At 37.6% G+C, this 23,983-nt stretch overlaps 1 protein-coding gene and 1 long non-coding RNA gene across 2 annotated transcripts; both read right to left on the bottom strand.

Annotated features, from left to right (window-relative positions):
- Nucleotides 1-1,459: 1,459 nt before the first annotated feature.
- LOC113097203 (uncharacterized) lies at nucleotides 1,460-3,625 on the bottom strand. Its single transcript, XR_003288796.1, has 2 exons — nucleotides 3,142-3,625; nucleotides 1,460-2,031 (listed from the first exon to the last, which is right to left on the bottom strand). It is a non-coding gene; the product is annotated as an uncharacterized LOC113097203 (long non-coding RNA).
- Nucleotides 3,626-6,081: 2,456 nt separating this feature from the next.
- Nucleotides 6,082-23,506, bottom strand: LOC113097193 (uncharacterized). The gene is made up of 8 exons (XM_026262417.1): nucleotides 23,337-23,506; nucleotides 14,389-14,457; nucleotides 13,764-13,834; nucleotides 13,561-13,641; nucleotides 9,113-9,233; nucleotides 8,469-8,521; nucleotides 7,921-8,064; nucleotides 6,082-7,819 (listed from the first exon to the last, which is right to left on the bottom strand). Exons 1-8 carry the CDS (start codon nucleotides 23,434-23,436, stop codon nucleotides 7,643-7,645), a joined length of 816 nt encoding a protein of 271 aa, XP_026118202.1. The 5' UTR covers nucleotides 23,437-23,506; the 3' UTR covers nucleotides 6,082-7,642.
- Between the last annotated feature and the right edge of the window lie 477 nt (nucleotides 23,507-23,983).

Raw genomic sequence — 23,983 nt, 5'->3', positions numbered from 1 at the left:
GGTTGAACCTTAGTGAAAATCTATTTATTTTCCCCTAAAAAGGGACGGTGACGAAATTGACAGTTACGTTTCCGGCTATGCCTGTGTCACAATCGATCAGATGTGTTAAAGTTCCCTTCGTTACTATAGCAACCCCCCCCCCCCACACACACACCCACATACACACAATTGTAAAGGGCCTTGCACCCCCTTGCAACTGCCCTGTTTAGCACAATATGTGTTTATGACTCATAAAAAACTGTCTGTGTAAAGAGGAATTGAAATCTCCATTGACGCTGACGGGTTAACAGCAACTAAAAACAGAATATGCTAAGCAAGGGTTTTCAAAGCTATATCTCCAGCATCATTTAGTGTTGGTCAATCAGCTGTGTCATGAATACATTAGAGCACATCCTGTTTTAATACAACCATCAGACCATTAAATGCAATCACAGTAAGTGGGATCCGTTACAGATGCTGGGAAAGTGATCCCAAGTACAAAGTTAAAAATGAGAATGAACTCATCTGGGTTTAGATTAGATTAGATTGATGCTCGCCTGGAGTCAACCGTTTGAGGAGAATCGTATTCATGCGTGTCTGGTTTTGGAAACGTTTTGAGGTCACAGAGTGCCATCTAGCGGTGAAGGACTGAGATGTGAGAGAGCGTGACGCCAAGCGGCTGTTGCGTCATCATCAGTTCCTCCTGAACCAAGTTCGAGCAGGCCTATGGTTGAATCTCCACTTTCCTCGTGGAAATTAATCGTTATATGGTCAATTTTGGACTCTGTAGTAGTGTCGTTTAGAATACACGCGTGCCTTGGTGGAAGTAAACACGTATTTAATTGACATGTGGACTTAAGTGTTGACCTTTTATTTTATATCAAACAAAGTTTCGATACATTTGCCAAATTTTGAGATGGTATGCTGGTGCTGCAGTGGAGGTCCAGGGTGAATAATCTGGATGTGTCAGGTAATACACGTAAAGATATTTAATTAGTCACACAGGACTCAGGAGCTATAAACTTATCACGGCATCATACTAGTTTCATAAACCTGCTGGACTGTTGGTTCTCCAGTCAGCAACTCAACTGACTCCTCGACGCCATGACTAAGAAGAATCACTGAACCGCTTATTTTGAAACAAAATGTTCGAAAGAACCGATTTCCCTAAATGATTCGCTTTCCATCACTACTTTTCCATTTTCAAACAGGCAGTTCCCTACATAAACTCATTGGTTTAGATTAGCAGATCTGGAATTTCGGATGGGCTATGATTACAAATCACCCATCAGTGATATTTTTACAGATAGCTTATATCTTATATTATTTAAAAAATTATAAAGTCCGCACATCTCTTGTAACACTGCTGAAGTTCAAATGGATTAACATAACATGCATGAAAAGGTTCCAACAGAGGCCGTATTAAGACTATTATATTGCCTGCTAGTTGTATTGGATTGGGTGAAAAAAGACACTTGTAGCATAAGAATAAATTTGTTTTATTTCATTCATGAAACTTGTGCAAATCAGACATGCAAAGACATTGATCACAAACACTGCAGTCAACACCATTTAGGTGTCCCATGTGATGTCAAGACCGACCCAAGAACACTGATTTCAAATGGTGCTAGATGCCATAAAGTACTCTATGGCACCATCTGAATTCAGCTTCTAGGAGCAGCACAAGAGGAGATGGCACTGGAAAAACACAGTTCAAAACAGGCAAATATTAAATATGCTACAGTGCATACATTTAAACCCCATTCTGTCAGTACAGTTTGTACTGATCCATAGTTTCGTTTTTGTTTTCCTTGCCACTGCTGCGTATATACGAGAGTAGAGGTATAGACCTAGCTACTGTAGACCTGAGTCAATAGAATAAATACAAAAGAAAAGTACAGGGAGTGACCAAGAGGGAGGGGAGAATATTTGTTTACAAGTTTCTTGTTTCACTCTAACATCAGTTTATTCTTGGTTTGCTGCTTCTGTGCACCTGACAGCTTGTGCAATGCTGATCCAGCTCTTAAAGGGAAAGGCATCTTTATCGAGGCTCTGAACATGCCATTTAAATGGGATGGAAAAGAGAAAATATTGCAGTGAATATACAGTCAGCAGATTGCAAACAGATTTTTTTATTTATTTTTTAAAACACAATTTTCATGCACAAAACATTATTTGAACTTGCATTCAACAATTGGTTTATTTCCAACACATATAAGGTATAATATATAAATATTGTTTATAAATTCACTATTTTATCTTTTTTTAATTAAAAGAGTCTAATACTGTCGTTGGTTTATTTATTATTTTAATTCATAAATTTACATATTTACAAAATTATAACAATTACAGGTCTACCGCATTGTTCACTTCAGGCTACAAACAAGAAGCATATAATGTGGCCTGATTGCGCCACCTGGAGGGAAAATCGAGCATTGCGCTAATTATTTGTTTACCTCACTTGGTCAAGTGCGCACCAGAAAATAACTACTAAGAGTTTATTGTAAAACACGCTGAAGAAGAAAGGTAGTGTTGAGATTTGACGTCCTAAGCCCTATTAAGTATCTATAACAACAAAAGTTTTGGTGTTAAACGGGTAACCAAATGTATGTTAAGCCTCTTTTAATATGCAATTCACTATTATTACTTGACGGTAGCTCTTTACGGTTCCTCTTTTTGACAGATTTGCTTCAGCGATGGTATGAAACGACAAGAAGTGCGCACTTAAATTCCAGCCAGTGATGTACGCAACGCATCTCTCGCTCGCGCAGCATCCTTTTTTTTTTCTTGAACGGGAAGCATGCAGTTAATGAGACAGTGGAAGACTCACTTATGATTATGTCACATTCAGCCGCGACACGTTAATAGCGATCTACGAAATCTCTTACGCAGGAGAAATTCCCTAATGAATCTCCATATTGTTGACGCAATAGCTATGACGCAGCGATATATCTTAAAGGCCTTTTGGAATAATTATTAGTACACTTCAATCTCAGATTTCAAGTGATGACATCAACTCGTCAATATTATTTTTCAGATAGTATTTATAAATTATGTATGGCTAAAAATATTAAGGCATTTAAAAGGATTCCTATATTATTACCAGTCTTAGAAACAAATAAATTACTTGTTCATCTTATAATAAGACATTCTTCTACTTACGTGGGTACATTCAAACCGATTGCTTTCCAATATAATATTTCTTCTAAATAATCTGCATTCCACGGATGCCTGCACTCTTCACTTGTTCTGACCTAACTCCTCACTTTCCTTTCTTTAGACGTAGTCTCCTCGCATCATTACAAGATCCCTATCGATTTTTCCAGGGCGAAATATTCAAGCCCCGCCCCCAGACACTCCCCCGGCGACTGATTGGCCACCGCGCTTTACACGTTCCTAAACACTTCTGGATCACATGTGCTTGACGCGTGTTTACAAACATTGAATGAGGTCACATGGTACAGGCGATTATTTAATGCGCATAGCTGTCGCAGCTTCAGAGGGAACAAAAGCACCGGAACTCAAGCTTACGTGAACGATCTGTAAACACTGTTTAGCTCATTTATTGATTTTATTCTTAGGAAAATTAGCAATTGTAGAAATGTTCTCCATAACACACAAATATGTCCTCTATGCTTTAATATAAAAACATTTATAGTTGCCAAGTGACTTTGCTGTTAATTCAGATCATTTGAGAAAGATATCTTTAAATTTATTAAGAGAAGCCCACGTGTTACAATCTGCCAAGTTGCAAACATATTACTAAATAAAAACACATACATGTATGGCAAATTGTTTTAGCACTTTCTGGTTGTTAAAGTTTGGAAGATGTTCACAGTTACTTCAGAATATTAATATTGCCTTGAATGTTTTTAGAACATTCTATAAATTCCTGTAACAGTCTATAATAGTCTAGAACATTCCAGAACATTATGGGACTAGTCTTCAAGACAAAAATTATCCAACGTACACTTACAAAGTTTTAAAAGACTCACTGTTTGTAAATGTTAAACAGTTGTTGTTAACTCATATCATAAAATATGTTGTCAATATATGATAAAATATGTTGATTACTCAATAAGTCAAAAATAGTCTTCAGTTAGGTAATTTCATAAGTGTGTTCATGTTCCTACCAATTTAGTTTAAAATTCATAAATGGTTTTATTATACCTTTGGCATTAGAACTTTAGACAACAAAGGGGAAAAAAAACACGTTTGTACCCCCCAAATAATTTTTGTTAATATATAAATGAAATCACATTTCACATCTTTTTTTTGATAGAGACAAAACTTTACCAAGCACATTATGAGAAAGTGATAGCTTATTATTTGTGACAATAAAGAAGGAGTTTATTGTTTTAACTAATTTTTTGTTATTGATTCCATGATGAATTCTCAGCTCTCCCAGAGTAGAATTGTTCCCATGCAAGAGCTCTTAATACACACTAGAGGGCACTGTTTGCCCAAAATACTTTCTCGACTTAAGCCATTGCTGAAGCTGTTAGCACTTACAAAGGGGAGTATTTGTGAACAAGTCCACATTTTGAAAATTAAGAACATGATCATTTTATTCCAAAAGCAATACCTCATCAAAAACATTATCAACAACTGATCAATTGCTTTACTATGTTGTATAGACCTCACCAGAGACAGAGGCGCAGTGATTTACAGTATTCAGTAGTGCACAAATGTGATGGAGGGAAGTGTCTGGTATAGCAGCATGAAGTATACATGTGTTGGTCATAAAACAGGGGCAGGCATGTGTCATTCTCATGAGGATTATATAGCTGACAGGTTTGTCTGTGTGTGCGTGTGAAATGAATCAGTGTGCCTGGTTGGGAAGGTTTTAGTCTTGTTTCAGTCTTGTGGAGAACAGAGATGGAGAGATAGTTGGTCTTGTTAATTAAATATTATTCTATACAACTTGTAAAACTTTTTTTCAGGTGTAACAACCTAAACTAAAACTAAAAATCAGTGTTGCTGTAATGATTTTTACAGATGAATGTACTGCAGTATTTCCAGTGTTTTAAAAAAAAAATGTAAGTCAGTATTAGGTTGTCTCTTATTATCTTATTAATTCATTAAGCCCTTTACTTGATTTTGCAGAAGAGTGTGATGTAGATCTGGTGTCACTAGCGTGCCTCTGCTAGCTCTTCCACTAAACATCTGAAGCATGCAGCTGGGTCTGACTGAACGTCTTTATTTAGCTCCATGGTATTTCGACTTTTCGTTGGTGACTGTAAATGATTTATAAATAAAAGAAGTAAACAACTTGATGTCATGACATGGCCCACACAGTATTTTTTTAATGTATTTAATTTAATACCAGACTCGTATTTCACATTTTAGGATAACTGTAAAATCCTCCACATGCAGTTTATATTTTATTCTTAAGAGGAACTGTAAATAAGTATCTCTTTATGCTGGTTTTAGAAATATAATTGGTGTTTTTTCTAGCTCCTGTTAATTTGTTTGGTTGTCACTGGGTAAAGTTGATTCTGAATGTTAATGATTTCTGAATTCCCCCTTCTTGACAGTGATTGGTTGGTTCATTGTTAGAGGGAAACCTCAGCTCCGCCTTCATTTTGCCATGGCAGTGCTGGTCTTTTTTTTCTTGTAGTTGTTGAATTCATCTGGTGGTTGGAGACTCAACTTCTCCAGCCCTGTCTATATATAAAATATACAATACCATAGTTCAAAATGTTCAACTGTGAGGCTCCACAGAGGGTTTAACACACTTCACTTGATCCCACGACCGTGAGAATCCACTGAAATCTCATGCACGGAGCAATCTTGATGTGGCCCTGGGGACATGACTACTGCCTTACTAGTGTTTTCTTTGTAGTAGCCTCGGTAGATTTACTTGTTTACTTAACCATTAAAACCAAAGATTTACAATATTTATGATTATGAATTTTTTAGGTGGAAAGTTGCAATGTCGATTCTTCTCTGAAGTAATATTTTTAATGAACTTGAAAATTAGCAAGATATTGTATATTCATACATTTCAAGTGTTTTATCTGGCCCAGATGGAGAGTGTGAACATTTGGTTGTTGATTTTTGGGATAAATCATGTGAATTTGTTGGAATTCATTTAAATAAAGTGAAATGTGACCCAAACAAAAGTTTATTATTTTTTTTTTCAGATTTCTCAGAAGATCAAGAAAGATACAGTAAAAAAAAAAAACTAAACTTTTGATATTCTGTAAAAAAAAGATGAAAATTTTGCTTTGTTCTCTAGCAGTTCAGAAATGTGGCTTCTCCATAATAAATGAAACATGACAAACAAAACAATAAAAGAACTCACTCACATACACTTCTGCATGCTAAACAAATATTCCTACATCTTCATGCCCCCCCCCCACCCCACTGAGTAACTAACTGAATGTCTAGATGACAAACCAAACCAAAAAAGTATAAAATATACTTTGTATAAAAATATATGCAATTACACAAACAGTAAAAGTGAAATTTATCATTTGTTCTGATGGCTTTTTTGTCTTTACCATTAAGATGTGTGTGAGTGCATGATGTCTGATACTCAAAGCGTTTTAACTGTACTTGTGTTATGAGATCCCACTTTACAGCTTTTTGCATATAACACATTTTTCAGCTCAGCTTGTAAAGAATAATGTTAGAAATTCCAAGGTCCTGAGTTCAGTTTCCAGGAACATGCATTCTGATTAAATGTATTTATGCAAGAGTTGCTTAGATAAAAGCATCTGCCAAATGCAAAAAAGTCTGAAATGCATAAGCATCCTGTACATTACCAAAATGAATCGAATCAAGGGTGGAAAATGCAAAATGCTAACATAAAGGCGATTGAAAATGAGGCTACACTGAAAGGCCAGAGTTGATAACCAACCCTATTCTATCTGATAAGAATCCTAATTTGAAGCACTTTTTTAATCCAGAAAATAGTTATTATTCTGACTCCCTAAACATTTAAGAATAACACTTCACAATGAGTTTCAGTTCGTTAACATTAATGAATTCAATTTCATGAACAACATTGACATGAACAATTTTATAGCATTTAATAATCAAAGTTAATGTTAATTAATTCATATTCATTCATAGTACATTCATGTTAATTTATACTACTTGATACATTAAAAAATGTATCATTTTGTATATAAAGAAATGGGCATCATCATAGATTAATAAATGCTGTAAAAGTATTGTTCATAATGTTAACGAACATGCTAGTAACCAGCAACACTATGTAGAGCAGCAGTTGTAGACTTGAGAATGCTTTTCTAGTATGAATACTGTACATACTTCAAATTTTGTCTCTTCTACACATATAATACAAATCCTATTCATTATATCCAGCTTACAAATTCCTTAAACATGGGAGCTCTCAAGAGAATGCGTCAAAACACTGGTGGAGTCCAAACATATTTAAAAGTGTAAATGTTTGCATATAACTGATGTGGTTTCTGAATTGTTATTCATCAGCTAACATTTCAGGCTCAGCTGGAACAGATTTGGTTCTTTCATCTAAAAGGCTGTCTAGCAATCAGTCTTTTCACATGAGTTTCTCGTACTTTCATCACTGTTTTTTTCTCAACCTCATCTTTTTTTTTTATCACACCTAATGCTGTTGCGCTTGATAACCCATGATGTTTGGGTCGATGGATTGATGTGGACTCCGAGTCGCTTACATCGGAGTATCGGCCACTTGTGTCTGGGTGGCGGAGTGTCCATTGGTGGGGGGAGATTCTGGAGACTCTCCATTGATGATGGGCTTGTCCAAAGGCTCCTGTTGAGGCAGAGGAGCCACAGACAGCAGTGTGTTGCCTTGGTTCTCTTGATCCACTTGAAAGGAGTCCTCAGCCTTGATTGAGACGAGACATTGGATAGATATGCTGAGCATTGAGCCGACCTCAACCCTATCGATCCATTTGGAATGTGCAGTGATTAGATAGTCACACTCACCAGTCGTAGCCCTTTCGATTGTCCCCGATTTGTCTTTAGAAGGTATCCAGCAATTAGCAAAGCAGCAAGAAGCAAACCCGTTATCAGAAGAGAGATCAGGACAATTTTAGAGCGATGGCCCAACACGGCCTCCTCTACTTCCACCTAGACATAGACCAATTCCAAAACATGTTAGCCTTTTTGACCTGGATGCAGTTCTTTTTTGGGTTTTGTAGCTTTGTGAATTAAGTGGAATTAGGTGTATGTGAAGTGTGTTAATCTGATTTGCCAGCACAGCTGTTTACCCTTAAAATGAGTTACAGTCATACTTCAGCCTAACTTAACCCTCAATTAAACCGCATGGTAAAATATGCAGTGTTTCTGATTCAGAGGCATAACAGGGTGTGTATTATTCATATGGTCTGGAATCTGGGAGTAACACTGTGTTAAACCTCTGCTATACAAAATCCTGAAAGCAGATGTACAGGATCCACTTCCTTCGTTATGTGTTTTCCCTCTTTTTCACATTGCTTACTTGATAACATGACAAAGTTTTCAGCATTGCTGACCTTATCTGTGATGTTGTCATTGTTGAACTTCCCAGCCATTCCTTCAGGATCCGCTTCATGAAACAAAATATAAACAAATAAATACAAAGAAAAAAATAAAAAATAATAATGACAGATTTTATTCCGGTTGTTCTGTAATATTTAACATACACCCATATTAGTCACTTATTGATTTATACTGTTTTTGTATTTTTTGTGGCAATACATTTTTTAATTCCAGTTTAATTTCTGATTTTGAAGTGAGGTGTAGACAGCATGTAGAAGTTTCATAGTTTGAATATGTAAAAATGAATTGAAATTCAAAGAAATTCAATGGCTTTACTTTTTTTTAACTTGAATCATCAGATATACGTTGAATGTTGGCTTTAAAAAGAATATTAATTTAATGCTTTATAAGATGGATAGATGGTTGTTTGAAATGTCATCTATATTGTATTTCATATCTGTAATATTAGATTTAAATATCTTATCATATTTAATAATATATCCTTTTTTATTTACTCTATATCAAGTAAATTTCACACATGAATTTTAATTAACTGATAATTTAATCTGATGATTTCATTTAATCGATCGCAGTGTTTTTGCTGTACATTTTCTATATTTGACAAATGTAAAACCAACAAAAAGAAGACAATACAAACCTTCAATGCTGTCTCCATAAACGATGACCTCATCCGTTTGGTCTTTCTGATAGATTTCAAGTTTGCAGTCTTCACCGCAGAGATGTTCTAGAACACTCTGTATCCTGACTTTAGTCTCTTCCTATTGGATGAAAGAGTTTTTGAATAAGTGTAGGACAAATGCATATATGTGTGTATGTGAGTTTGTGTGTGGTTATTTAACATGTAAACATGATGAAAAGAAAGCAGAGTGATGCATTAAGCCTTACTCTCTTTTTCTCCCCTTTCTTTCTCTCTCTCTCTCTCTCATATTTCTTTCTTTCCTGGAATGTGGTGTAATATGATGCCTGTATGTTCAGTGTCATGATCCTGCCCTCGTGTCCTTGATTTTTCCTAGTCTTGAGGCAGGATCATGGCAGACCCGTGTTTTGTGTTCAAGCACATGGCCTTGTCTTTGGGCCATGTGCTTGTGTTGTCTCGTTCCCTTGCCCCGCCCCCCTTGTTAACCTAGTCGTGTCTTGATTGTCCCATCTGTGCCACCTGTCGTGTCTTGATTGTTTCCCCTATTTAGGTCTCCAAGTGTGCTCTGTCTTGCGTCGGTTCATTGTGATTTGTGTACCTCATATGTGTTCATCATTCGTGATTGTACCTTGTCCTTGAAACTCCTCGAAGTCTTTTGTCCTGCAGTGAGTGTTTGTTAGTAGTTAGTGTTCAGTCTTTGTTTACCTTGTTTATTGTGTTTTGTAGAATTATTTAGTGTTTACCCTAGCCCTTGTTTTCCCCCTCGTGGGTTTTTGTTTTCCTTTTTGTACAATAAATCCTGTGTTGAGTTACTTCCTGTCTGCACCTGAGTTCCTCCCTTGCCAAAACCCTGACAGAATGAACCGACCAAAAAGGAACTCAGCAGACAGGAGGCAATTCTGGTTATCATCAGCCAGCAAGCGGGATGGTTATGAGGGCTCTCGCCTAGTGGTGTTCCGGGGGACCAGGGGAGGTCGCTCCGGAGCAAGTGGTCGAGAGGAGGAGCCACAGAGGTCCCCCCCACCTACCCAGCTGCCAGCAATCCCAGAGGGTCGTGTCCTGGCCGTGGCAACCCTGGGGGATCAGGCAAGCCCCTCCCAGAGTCCTGAGGTGCCCTCCACAGCCAGCAGTCTCCCCATGAAACGAGGGAGACGGTTTTCATGGGAGTCAACTTCAGAGTCTTCGGCGTCCGAGACTGCCCTGCCCGAGACCAAACTCCCCCAACCCGCCTCTGACCCAGCTGTGGTCTCTGCACCGCGCCCAAGGAGGAAGAGGAGGAGGAGGGGGCCTGCCGGTCCTGTGACCCTGTCTCCTCCCGTGCCAGCAGCGGAGAGCGCTGGCGTGCCCGTGCCAGCAGCGGAGAGCGCTGGCGTGCCCGTGCCAGCAGCGGAGAGCGCTGGCGTGCCCGTGCCAGCAGCGGTGAGCGCTGGCGTGCCCGACCCAGCAGCGGTGAGCGTGCCCGAGCCAGCAGCGGAGAGCGCTGGCGTGCCCGAGCCGGCAACGAAGAGGGCTGTATGCAAGTCGGCAGTCGTGAGAGCGGAGGAGAGTGCCGCGGCCGACTCTGCAGCAAAGACTTTAGTACAGTGTGTCTCATCTCGTAAGGAGATGCCAATTGTCTTAGCGGCTAAAGCCTTTTCAGATTATTTGTCTAGTCTTGTCCGTATCCTAGAAGTCCCCGTCAGTCCTGTCTTGTCCTCAGACCCTGTCCCCAGAAATCCCGAGTGTCCTGATGTCGTCTCCCCGTGTCCTGTTGTCCCCCCGAGCCCAGTAGATGTTGTCCCCCCGTGCCCAGCTGATGTTGTCATGAGTCCCGTTGATGTAGCCCCGTGTCCCGTGAGTGCTGCCCCGTGTCCCGTGAGTGCTGCCCCGTGTCCCGTGAGTGTTGCCCCGTGTCCCGTAGATGTTGTCATCCCGTGTCCAGCTGTGGTCCCCCCGTGTCCAGCTGTGGTCTCCCCGCGTCCCGTAAGTCTTGCCCCACGTCCCGTAAGTGTTGCCCCGTGTCCCTTGTCTGCTCCTATCATGTCCCCTGTCAGTTGTCCCGAGACCCCTCCCCGCCCCTCACCACCCAGACCTGCCCGTACCCCCCGTCGTCAGCCTTCGTCCTGTCCTCCTAAAACTCCTGCCCCACCCACTCACCCTGGTCTGTCCCCCATGAACTTTGTGGTCCCGCCTCCCCCCCTTCCCTGTTTGTTTTTTTTGATTTGTCACCCTAACCCTGCCGTCGTGTATTCATGTCTGCCTTTGTTATTATTTGTCATGTCTTGTTGGTTTGTGTCGGTGTCCCAGTCTGTCATGTCAGTCATGTCCCGTGTTTGATGTTCCCTTGAGGAGCGTCTGGAAGCCGCTCCTTAAGGGAGGGGTTCTGTCATGATCCTGCCCTCGTGTCCTTGATTTTTCCTAGTCTTGAGGCAGGATCATGGCAGACCCGTGTTTTGTGTTCAAGCACATGGCCTTGTCTTTGGGCCATGTGCTTGTGTTGTCTCGTTCCCTTGCCCCGCCCCCCTTGTTAACCTAGTCGTGTCTTGATTGTCCCATCTGTGCCACCTGTCGTGTCTTGATTGTTTCCCCTATTTAGGTCTCCAAGTGTGCTCTGTCTTGCGTCGGTTCATTGTGATTTGTGTACCTCATATGTGTTCATCATTCGTGATTGTACCTTGTCCTTGAAACTCCTCGAAGTCTTTTGTCCTGCAGTGAGTGTTTGTTAGTAGTTAGTGTTCAGTCTTTGTTTACCTTGTTTATTGTGTTTTGTAGAATTATTTAGTGTTTACCCTAGCCCTTGTTTTCCCCCTCGTGGGTTTTTGTTTTCCTTTTTGTACAATAAATCCTGTGTTGAGTTACTTCCTGTCTGCACCTGAGTTCCTCCCTTGCCAAAACCCTGACATTCAGGTTTTCTCTCTTAGCAACAGCCTCCCCATTCACTCAGTCACAGTTCTCCAAGGAAACACTGGCCAATAGCATTCCCATAAAAGTATGCCATTTTGATCATAACCCTTATGATTAACTCTAGAATAATTTCACTACAATAGATAATTCTGATGCTAATAAACTGAGCAAACTTTCCAAAATGACAAGCAGTTTAACTCACTTTCCTTCACTTGCTAAACAAATGTTTTTCTTTTTTGTTAAAATAAGTTTCAGATATGTTCTGAATTTGAGCTGAAATCAGCAGGTTGAAGTCTGAAGACATGAATGCTGCTACATACACACAAGTCATTCATGATGCCGTTTTTTTTCTATTTTACTAGTAGTAGTAGATTCTCTTTACTGGCTCTGAAACTAAACCTAGAGGCCAGAGTGTGTATCTTGGCAGAGTTCCTAGAGTCCAGAATTCGTGAATGCCGAACCGCCGCCGCCCATAGAGTGTAATGGAATGCCATTGATCTGCAGGCCACAAGCCCTCTGACAGGTCCACCCAGTGAGACCTTAGCTTAGCACACGGCATAACACCCTTTTTAGGGTCTCTATAGAGTGACTTATAAAAAGACTTGGCTTATTGCTTATTGGTAAAGGAAGACATGTTTCTCAGTCTCTCTATGTTTTGTCTGTGAGTCAAGACTCTTTTTACTGTAGATTATGCTGATCAGACTTTAGAGTGGGGTTTTCTGAAATGTAAAGGTGTGAGTGTATGTCTGAGTGATTGCTAATTGGTGATTCTCATGAGAACATGTGCAAGGTCACATTACACTCCAGATTGTGGTTGTAATTTACACTGTTTTCAGACAATATTCATTACTGTAATATTTTTTTTATAATTTTTATTTTATTACATTAATGCAATGCTTTTTTTAGTTTAAATCAGTATGTAGTATATTAATGTAACAAATTATAGCATTATGTCTAGGTGCTTTACAATTTGAATGTAAATTTTTATTTCATTTTTTGTAAGTATATAATAGTGTACAATTTATAGATTTTATGGCTTTATTGTAATGAGAATTTGGGGAAAGTGCTTAACTGTCATGAATATAACAATACAATGCAAAAATGTTATGGTCATAAAAACTGCCTTAATTTATTTAATCAAAATGCCATTGACAGAATGTTTCTTTTTGTTTGATACAATAGTGTGTGTGTGTGTGTGTGTGTGTGTATGTATGTATGTATGTATGTATGTATATATATATATATATATATATATATATATATATATATATATATATATATATATATATATATATAGTGTATTCTTATCTTGACATGTGGGTGCTACTCACAACCTTGTTCCTTGGAAACATTTTTTTACAATCACTTTGAGTACTACTGGTCTGTTTTGGTCTCTATAGTTTAACTAAAGCTTTTCCAACTGTGTACCTAATTTCAACACCCCCATTTTAAACTAGCCAGAATGGATCTAGAATCTATTATTACACTGCTATTATTATATAATATCCCCCCCCCCCCCCAGATTCTGCTCAATTATCACAGGATAAATCCAGACCAGTACTTACACATGTGGAGGAGGCCTTAAGTTTCAGCTGCACATCATATTTGTATCGCACAGGTATTTTATCCACACAGACCACATTGCCCTGCAAAATAAATACAAATAAACACTAGAAGTTCTTCTTAACCTTACACATAATGGATGGAGCTTGACAAATAACTAATCCTTTGATGATGTTTTCTGAAGTACAGTATGGAGTGTCCCCACCTTAGAAGTGACAGCTGGGTTTGGGTCGGTCTGTTCTGGAGTCAGCTCAGTGGTCTTGGGTTGTGGCGTCTCTGAATCAAATGATATGGTGGGTAAAATTACAATCTGGATCTGAGGATCTTCTGTGAGAGATGTACTTATTACATGTCCAAGTGCTGTGGCCATAGTCATAAAGAGTTGTTTTTCTAATACAATTTACTTTTGAAAGTGAAGAACATGGTCATAGTTTAGTGAGGTAAATTCTACTTTTTAGACTTCAGAAAAAGCACATATTATACCAGTCGGCTCGTTATATAGATCACACATATTTGTACAAATGGATTTATTATATCACATCTAATATAAACCACACTTAAATGTGTAATGTCATTTAAAACAACAGAATCACATGTTTTGCTTCTAAATACCTAGATATTTTTCTTGCTTTTTTGCTTGCTGATGAAGCTTATCAGCTCAAAACTCAAGGGAAAACACAGGAAAAGGAATTAAATGTGATTCATGCTTTTAATCACAGAGAAGGTATTATGACCAAATAGCATCTTTATTAATTCATTAATATATGAATGTTTCATTTATGTCTTTGCTGAGTTTAACATGGGTTAATTTCCTTTAGTTTATTTTATACCTTTGCTGTGCACCTTTTCTGTTGGAAGGAACGGGTCACCATCCCCACGGACTGTATCGCAAATCACAGCTGAAATTTAAGGTAAATGTTAGCAGGGTGCATTCAAAGTGTCATGATATTCAGTCTAATTAAAATTTTTAAATGAGCAAAAGATACACAATAGGCATGCACTGAAGGAGGGATCTGAGCTGCAGGGATGAATTTAATTGCCCAAGTAAAGACTTTTACATTGTGCAGCAAATTAGCACATTAGAAAGATTTCTGAAGGAGTGTCTTGATGCTGATTTGTAATGATATGTCACAATATGACTGTTTTAATGGTGATTTGGACTGAATAAATGCATCATTGGTGTCAATAAGAGACTTCTTACAAAAACATAAAAAAAAAAAAACCTTACTAACCCCACCGCTTACATTTTTTATTTGGAAATGTGTCTAGTTAGATTAAATTATTAGAATTAATAAGCCTTAACTGAAGTGTAAATCATTAATATTGTGTAGTGTTGTTTAAAATCTCGTCCCGATATTGTTGCATTGGCAGTGTTCCATAGACTCGAATCCAATTAGCATTTCAGTGAAAGTTTTTCTCTCCCCCACCCATCTATTTAATTGAGTTGTTTTCTGTCTTCATCACCCACAATCATTGTTGTGTATGAGTTATAAACTCATGTTAGAGCCAACACATTGAGCCATAGAGTTTGTTTTTGAATCAGGCTGGCAAACATTTTTCTTATTCAGTCGTATCTCCTGTGCTTCCTTTAAAATGTTGCTGGTCCTGTAGTTGATGAAGCTGGATCTGGTTTGACTAGAGAGCTGAATGACACCGTACTGTAACTGACTGTGTTCAATTGGCCGCATCCAAACTAACTGAATTGAGAAGCAAAAATGTACACAACTCTGTCTTTGAAATTCAGAGCATTTGCTTAGCGTGCTTAACTCTGGTTCAAGTCGATTAAATTACATAATGTTTTTCAGAGCCAGAGGAGTGAACACTGACTTATTTTCTAAACAGCTCTGCCAAGGGCTGCACTGGTTCGAATCAATGAGTGAAATGTGCTGTGTGTAATTAATGGACTAATTGAGCATGGATACATCAGCACAGACTGAGCTAATAAAACCGTAACCTCACTCCTCCTCCCTGCTACAAGAGGTCCTGACCTCTGACCCCATCCCTGCCTCAACACAAAGGAAACAATAGTCAAAGGAAAGGAGGCAGGGAGATGGAAAGAGGAAATAAAAGACTCTTATTTCTGTCTTTCTGGAGCCATTTCACATTTGCACATGATTATGTGCTGAAAAATGTGATTTATGTGATTTTCTGCTAGAGATGTTTTGAATAAAGGAGTGATTCTATTTTAGAGAGAGCTTTTTTTTCTGTCTTCGGTCATGTGTCAGCGCTCAGCATGATACACATGAAACCTAAAGCGAGGCAGTACTGAGTCAGATCACTGTCAGAATGATTTAGTGCGCTCTAAGACATCCGTTCCATCCATTATAATGAAACGATTATTTAGCATAATTTGCATAATTCTCTTGAGCATGCAGCAAAGTATTCTCAAGTTCACCAGTCCAATTAATTCTAATAGATCTTTTGATTGATCATATACCAAATTTGGACATTTTTCAACATTTTGGTAGTCAGCAAATTAGATTTCCCATGTTTTTATTTTGCCTGTAAATTAAATAGCCATGAGAAGTAATTATATGATATGGGAGTGTTTCTCTCTTGGATGAAATTCTTCTTCTTGTATTATTATATTTATAAGTCAGGAAAAGCACATTTAACTGTATCCTAATGCTAGCATCTAGATTTTTCTAAAGTTTCACTGGGAAATTCACGAATTGGGTTCATGAATTGGGTTTATTTGCATGCGCTTCTTTGTATTGACCAAAAGAGTTATGCAAATCAGTAATGGTGCAAACTCTGCCAAAAATTTACTCTGAATGCAATTTGCACAATGCAATTCCCCATCTTTTAACCGGGTTTGAGTGTTAGTTTGTGGAGGCATAACTGTTTAGTCAAATCATCCCTAAGTGTTTTGTAAATAAGATTTATAAGCAGGATTATGTAGCTTCCCAAGAATAATAGCCTACATCCCACTTCTGTGTAATACACTTTCCAATGTATGAGTAACTGGCTGATATAGTGAAAAGATTTAAACCAGGAAATTTTTAGGTGCTAAAACAGTAAATTGTTTGTTATCAAAACTCTGCAAGATATTTTATTAGCATTGCTGACTAAAGAAATCACATTTAGCAGAAGCTTTTTTCCAAAGCAACTTACAGTGCATTCAGGCTATACATTTGTTTTACCAGGATGTGTATTCCCTGGGAATCAAACCTATGGCCTTTTGCACTGCTAACGCAATGCTCTAAAACTGAGCCACGGGAACTGCAGTTTTTGCATGTTTCCAAGAATCACAAATGTGATTTAATATTGGGTTAATATCACTTTAGTAACTCAGTTATATATCCTTGCCAGCAATGAGATTAAATGAATAACCAATGGAGACTTTTACCTTCTTGTCTTGAGAGGAAGAACCCAAACATGAATCTCTAGACCTTCAGAAGGGATATTGATAACATTTTAAACCGTGCAGGTTTGCCATGAGTTTTCCGTATAACCTTTCAATATGAAAATGAGAGTTTTTATAACTCTACTGTATAGTAGCTCTATGTTCTAGCTGCATGCCAGTAATTGTTTAAATCTTCCTATGTTTCTGAGACTCCTGAGCTATGATAGAGCGACCACTTTGGTTTCTGACATTACAGATTAATTTCATGCCAAGGGTTTTGTTTCCATCACCATTAGCTGAAGTCAACAGATGGGCACATTAAAATCTTGTTTTCCCCTCCTCCTCTACTCCAGAGTCCACCCTCCTGCTTCTCTGAGCCCCCCGTTCCTAGTATGACCTCACCTCAGCGGTATTCACTCATTCGCTCGCCCCCCCCCCCAGGGCTCCTACCATCCTGATACGGCTGTGTTTATTTCCCATCCTATGAATTAGTTAAACGGTGCCAGTGTGTGTGGTATAAGGCGTGTGTGTTTCTGTGTGTCTGGTATTTCAGAGGCGTATTGTTTTGATGGTTTAATTTAATTTAGAGGCACTTGCAAACCGAGCAACTGCACAAACGCACAAACACGGATGTAATGCTGCCTATGGTTTTTTTTCTTAAAGATTTGCATTGCATAGTGGACAGCATGCTGAACGAAAACATTTTATTAGGTATATTTCAGTGCAAAGATAAACAGAGAACCCTAAACTGATCCTTGGCTGGAATCGTTTGCTGTGCTTCACTTCCTTCCATCCTCCCTGTCAACTGACAGACAGATGGGTTTTAATGAAGTTTATCTGTCAGCCATCCTGATAAAGCACAACCTGTTTTTATTCAGAAGATAAAAGTATATAAATGACCTCTTTTGAACAGTAGTGCAAAAAAAGAGGAAAACTATGGGGAAGTGAGAAAAAATTTGGTTTCACAGAAGAATATTATCTAGTTTCATTAAAAAACATCAAAGAACTTGTGCTTTAAAAGTGCCCAGAAGGCAAAGTTCTGATCTAAAAACATAGCCATATAGCCGACTGATCTTGTATTTTGTTTTCTTGATAAGAAGAGGGTTTAGACCATTGAAGAACAAAAGAAGAGTGTGGAGGATAAAACTGAGATGGCATGCTAACAATGAATTTGACACACTTGCCCATCACAGATGTTGTCCTGTGCTATAAAAAACATACTGTATCTGGAGGTGACAGCAACTTTATATACAGTACAGTAACAGTACACTACTTGTGGAACCCTTGTGAAAGGCTAATTGCATCGTTGGTGTTGTTTTGAATGCTACAATGACTTGTGACTGGTATTGATTGTTCAGTGAATTTCTTGTTGAATGACTGCTGTATGTTTTTCCATTGTACAGCAAAAGCGATTGCTTACTTGTCATTTTGTGTATATTTGTAGGAGAGGTATTAGACATTTTGTATAGATATGATATAGAAATGAATAATATTATAGCCTATTACAGCAATAGAAAATATAAAATGTATTATTTTATATATAATGCATACAGTAATAGAACAGTAAAAGAGCAACTTCTGAGCACTGGTAATTTTTACCAACAAACTACTGTACACTGAACTGAATAATGTACAAACTATTTGAAAGCATTAAAGACTTTCAAGGCACTACATAGTTCAGTGGTTAACAGAATAAATTAAACCATATCAATAGCTCTGAAAACAGTGGCCTGTATAGAGGGAAGGCACAATAGAGCCCATCACTCAAAGAATCATATGAAAGCATGGCTCCAGTTTGCCAGAAGGGATATTAGTGACCCAGTTGGGATGTGAAAAAAGAATTTGTGCTCACATGAGAACAAGAATGAGTGGTGGTGCAAATTTAATGCATCTCAAAACATAGTGAGTGGTAGAAAAATGTTAGCATCAGGGTCACAGGAAATGAATATCTGGCTAAAATAGACAATTAAAGAAAACCTTTGACCAGATTAAAGGGATAGTTCACCCCAAAAAATGAAAGTTCTCTCTTTTGCTCATGGGGATTACGTCATTCCTAACTTTTATGAACTTCATCTGTGGAACACGAAAAATACATTTTGTCCATTCAATATCCATTTATTTTTTTGGACCTCAATATTCCTTAAAAAAAAAGAAGAAGAATGAAAGAGATGACAAAACTTTTATTTTGTAGGTGAATATTAAGATTATTCATTTATTTCTCTGAAATAAAAATTTTGGTAGCACTTCACGTAAAGCCTTTATGTATAATGCATTATAAAATCTGTAGCTAGTTGTAAATAATTATAGCCAAATATCAAATGAGTAGTATAACAAAGAATTGATAAGTGTTATAATGTATTAAAAGAGGAGGCAATTATTCATTACAATTGTACAATGCATTATCAGGTGCATTACAAGGCATAATTAATTCATTAAAACTAAAATGTTTTTAATGAAAACTTTCTTTGTACATTTTTTTGTATAATCGTTCCTAATTATGCAAATCTGTGTTCATCAGAAAGAGAAACTTCTTTTTACCAAATGTGTTTTTTTGAAGGTGAAAAGTTGACGTCAATAATTGTCCACACATACAAAAACACATGCCAGTTCACTCAGGCACTTGCACCAACTTTACAAATGAGCCTCTTACAACCATAGGGAACATTTCTACAACCCCCTTCTACCCCCTTCTAGAACCCCCTTCTAGATATGTTACATCTATCTGCCCCCATACCCCCATTCCTCAACTCATCTTCACCCCATTCCCTCCATATTTCCCATCACATAACAGGAAGTTACATCTCTCATTTTCTTACTATCCCTGGCTGTCCTTCCCTCAAAGTTTCTGGGAATTTCCAGTCAAAGAATGTTTCGAAATTCCAACCCCAGGAATGCTTGAATAACGGGATAGTATGGATTCCTTCTAAGCCACAGGGAAGAAGGAATGATAAAGGAACCTATCATGCGAGGAAAGAAAGACAGAAGGGGTGTGGGTGTCTATAAAGGGGTATGTATTTGTTCTACATCTGTACTGTGATCCTGGAGGCTGCTCACGCTCCTTGGCGAGGTCCCACGTCGCAGTTTCTCTCGCAGCCGACAGCACGCTCGCTACATCATGCCCTGCTTCACACTTGATAACACTGACAGTTCGTCAGCTGCTATGAGAGATCAGCTTTACCTCAGCAGATGCACGAGCATATGCCTCCAACCCCCGTCTCAAGTACATCTGTCACTTTTGCCTATCAAAGCAAAGAAAATGTCCTCAAATCTAATTTTTTTGTGACTTAACATTTTTCCTGGTGGGCAAAAATAAAATCACATTTGAAGGTGAACCAGAATGTCAAAGAGTCTTAGGGACCAGCTCTTTTTACTTCATCACTCAAAATCATCCAGAAGACCCTAGCAACCATTCAGAACACCCTAGCAGTCACTAACCATTTAGAATGTCCTAGCAACCATTAAGAACACCCTAGCAACCATTCAGAACACCCTAGCAGTCACTAACCATTTAGAATGTCCTAGCAACCATTAAGAACACCCTAGCAACCATTCAGAACACCCTAGCAGTCACTAACCATTTAGAATGTCCTAGCAACCATTAAGAACACCCTAGCAACCATTCAGAACACCTTAGCAGTCACTCACTATTTAGAATGTCCTAGCAACCATTAATAACTCCCTAGCAACCATTCAGAACACCCTAGCAGTCACTAAACACTTAGAATGTCCTAGCAACCATTAAAATCACCCTAGCAACCATTCAGAACACCCTAGCAGTCACTAAACACTTAGAATGTCCTAGCAACCATTAAGAACTCCCTAGCAACCATTCAGAACACCCTAGCAGTCACTAACCATTTAGAATGTCCTAGCAACCATTAAGAACACCCTAGCAACCATTCAGAACACCTTAGCAGTCACTCACTATTTAGAATGTCCTAGCAACCATTAAGAACTCCCTAGCAACCATTCAGAACACCCTAGCAGTCACTAAACACTTAGAATGTCCTAGCAACCATTAAGAACTCCCTAGCAACCATTCAGAACACCCAAGAAGTGACTAACCACTTATAATGTCCTAGCAACCATTGAGAACACCCTGGCAGTCATTAAACACATAGAATGCCACAGAAACCACTGAGAACGCAGGATCAAGTGCATAATAATGCTCTCACAACTACCAAAAACACCTTAGCATTAGCACGTTTTTGAAAGAAGTCTCATATGCTTACCAAGGCTGTATTTATCTGATCAAACATATAGTAAAAACTGCTGTAATATTGTGAAATATTATTACAATTAAATAAAATAACAATAAAATAACTGTTTTTTTATTTTAGTATATTTTAAAAGTAAATTTCATCCCAATGTTAGAAAATGTTACATTTTTCTACTGTAGATCATCATCTCATCATATATATATATATATATATATATATATATATATATATATATATATATATATATATATATATATATATATATATATATATATATATAATTTTTTTTGTCTCTCTGAGGTTGAGAAATCAATGTAGAACATTCTGTTTAGTTTTGCAGTGCTTGATTAAATGATGCCTTGTCGTTTGCTGCTAGACTGAGAGTTCCCTTAAGGGTTCTGGAATTTGAGACTCAAACAATCCAGGGAAGGAGGAATGTAAGTTTGGACCGTCTTCTCTCTCTCTCTCGCTCTCTCTCCCCCTCTGTAACAGCATGCCCCTTGACCTCTGACCCCTCAGCCCCTCTCTTCCTCAAGTGTGGGGCCCAAATTGTCTCCACCCAAAGAGTGGGCAGCAAACATATGGAGGAAAGACAGACTCTTATGTTTCTAATTAGGCACTCTTTTAGCAGCCCAACTCCTTTACTCTCTGCCAAAGCATCATTATCAGCAGAGCTCATACCCCTTTAAGCTACAATAACTGAGTTGTGAGACCTAAGCCAATGAGAGTGAAAGCTGTTCTTGGAGCATGCAAGAGAATGCATGCATTGCCCCAAATCTGCATTGGAAATAAACATATTTTACTAGTATTTTTGATAAAATAATAAACCTTAAATAAAACATTGATATTTCCTCATATTATTGCATGGTTGAGTGTTTTTAAATAACTAAATATCATGTAATATTTTATGTGACTAAATATAATTTTATGCATGGATTTATAATAATTAATAGAATAATTTTTACTTATTTTCTTTACTTAAAATTCAAATTATACAGCCCAAATCTACAGAATTTAACAAGAAGTTATTTGTAAATTATTCTAAGTTAAGGTTTATAGCTTATAACTTAAAATATGTTCTTGTTTTATTAAGCTATAAACCTTAATAAATTCTAAAATAAAATAAAAAAATAAAATAAATAAATTAAATTGAGTTAGACCTAGGCTTAAAATAATAATTAAAAACAAATATCAAATTAAATGTATCTAACTGCAATTTTGGCTCTCAAATAAGTTTAGATATTTTACTGGAAAATATTTATAATTAATAGTGCTGTCAAACGATTAATCGTGATTAATCGCATCCAAAAGAAAAGTTTTTGTTTACATAATAAATATGTATATTTTATATGCATATTGTGTATATTTTTATGTATATATAAAGACACACACACATATTTATATATTTAACAAAAATATGTTGTTTATATTTTAAAAATATTTATATAATTGATATAATATAAAAAATATAAATATACATGTAAATAATATACACAGTACACATACAGATATGATGTAAACCAAATCTTTTTTTGATGCAATTAATCTTGATTAATTGCGATGAATCATTTGACAGCACTAATAATTAATAAATATCAATTCAGAAAATAATTTGCCACCACTGTTCTGCTATTTGTGGTTTTGTAATGTTAACATGAGTCTTTGTTTCTATCTCTGACTGAATTTGAAATATGTATTACATCATACGGTCCACAACTTTTGCCGCCCAGGTTCTTCTGAACACCTGGATGCTTCATAGTCTGCCAAATGAACAAAATCCTCTTTATGCCTAATGGAATAACAACAGATGGACTCTTTAATTCACATACATACGCACACACAGCCACCTGGTGATATTATATATGCACAGATACACTGTGTGGGAGTGAGCGAATCAATTGATCCCAAGCCATTAACTTGAGAGAAAACTCATCAACTTTATTTACAGCGTATTGCTGTGATGTAAAGGGGTGTGGTAGCTTCCCAGACAGCGAAATAGCCGAGCGGAGTGAAGAAGTGCATCCATTATCGCAAGCGCTGAAACTTTTACATTAAAAGTTTTCTTTATAATAGTTACTAAAACTTAGGAGTAGATAAGACCTCTCAAAGCAAAATGTTAATGCATTACATGCTTCTCCCTTAACATCTTGAGTAATGCAAAGTTGGGTCCAGACATCTGCAGGAGAACAGAAGTGAAGTAAATTGTACTCACCTTGAAATAAGACAGCAAAAAGACAGCTTAAGAAAGCTACATTTGACGCTTTGGGGCATTTTCTGTGAGTGGCCATCCTGAGCGAACGGTCCTGGAGCATGTGGTGTGACTGTGTGTGAGAGTGTGTGAGGTTTGGGTGTGTTTCACTGTGAGTATCACACAAGGGATAAAGCCAATGCCATGGCCCTTCCCCCTCGCTCTTTCACTCACTGCCACTCTCTACTTCAGCCGTTCCTCTCTATTCTATTCGTTTCTTCATTCCCCTGGGCTGTGTTGTAATTATGGAGTATAGTGTCTGTATCCAAAGTAGCTCAAATTGCATGTTTTTAGTCTTTTTAAGTGAAGTTAAGACAATTAAGACAAAATAGAGACAGCATCAGTGCTCAATTCATCCATCGGCTTGCTGTGATGCCTTACTGAAAACTCACATTATAAAAAATAAAAAACATATTATAGCAGTCCTGTAACAAAGAAACAAAATGGGTGGATATTTTGTAAGTCGATGTGTATTTGACCACTTTAAATGTACATAAATCTGTGTAAAGCACTGGAGAAAAACTTAATGTAAACATTGTATTTTATAACTCCTCTATTCCTCAATGTAAATCTGAAAGTGGATGATAAATAGCTTCTTTGCCCTATTTCAA

The sequence above is a fragment of the Carassius auratus genome, chromosome 6 (assembly GCF_003368295.1).
Source record: "Carassius auratus strain Wakin chromosome 6, ASM336829v1, whole genome shotgun sequence".
Classification (NCBI taxonomy): domain Eukaryota; kingdom Metazoa; phylum Chordata; class Actinopteri; order Cypriniformes; family Cyprinidae; genus Carassius; species Carassius auratus.
Note: the sequence above shows the minus strand (reverse complement) of the source record. Positions and strands in the feature narration are given on the sequence as shown.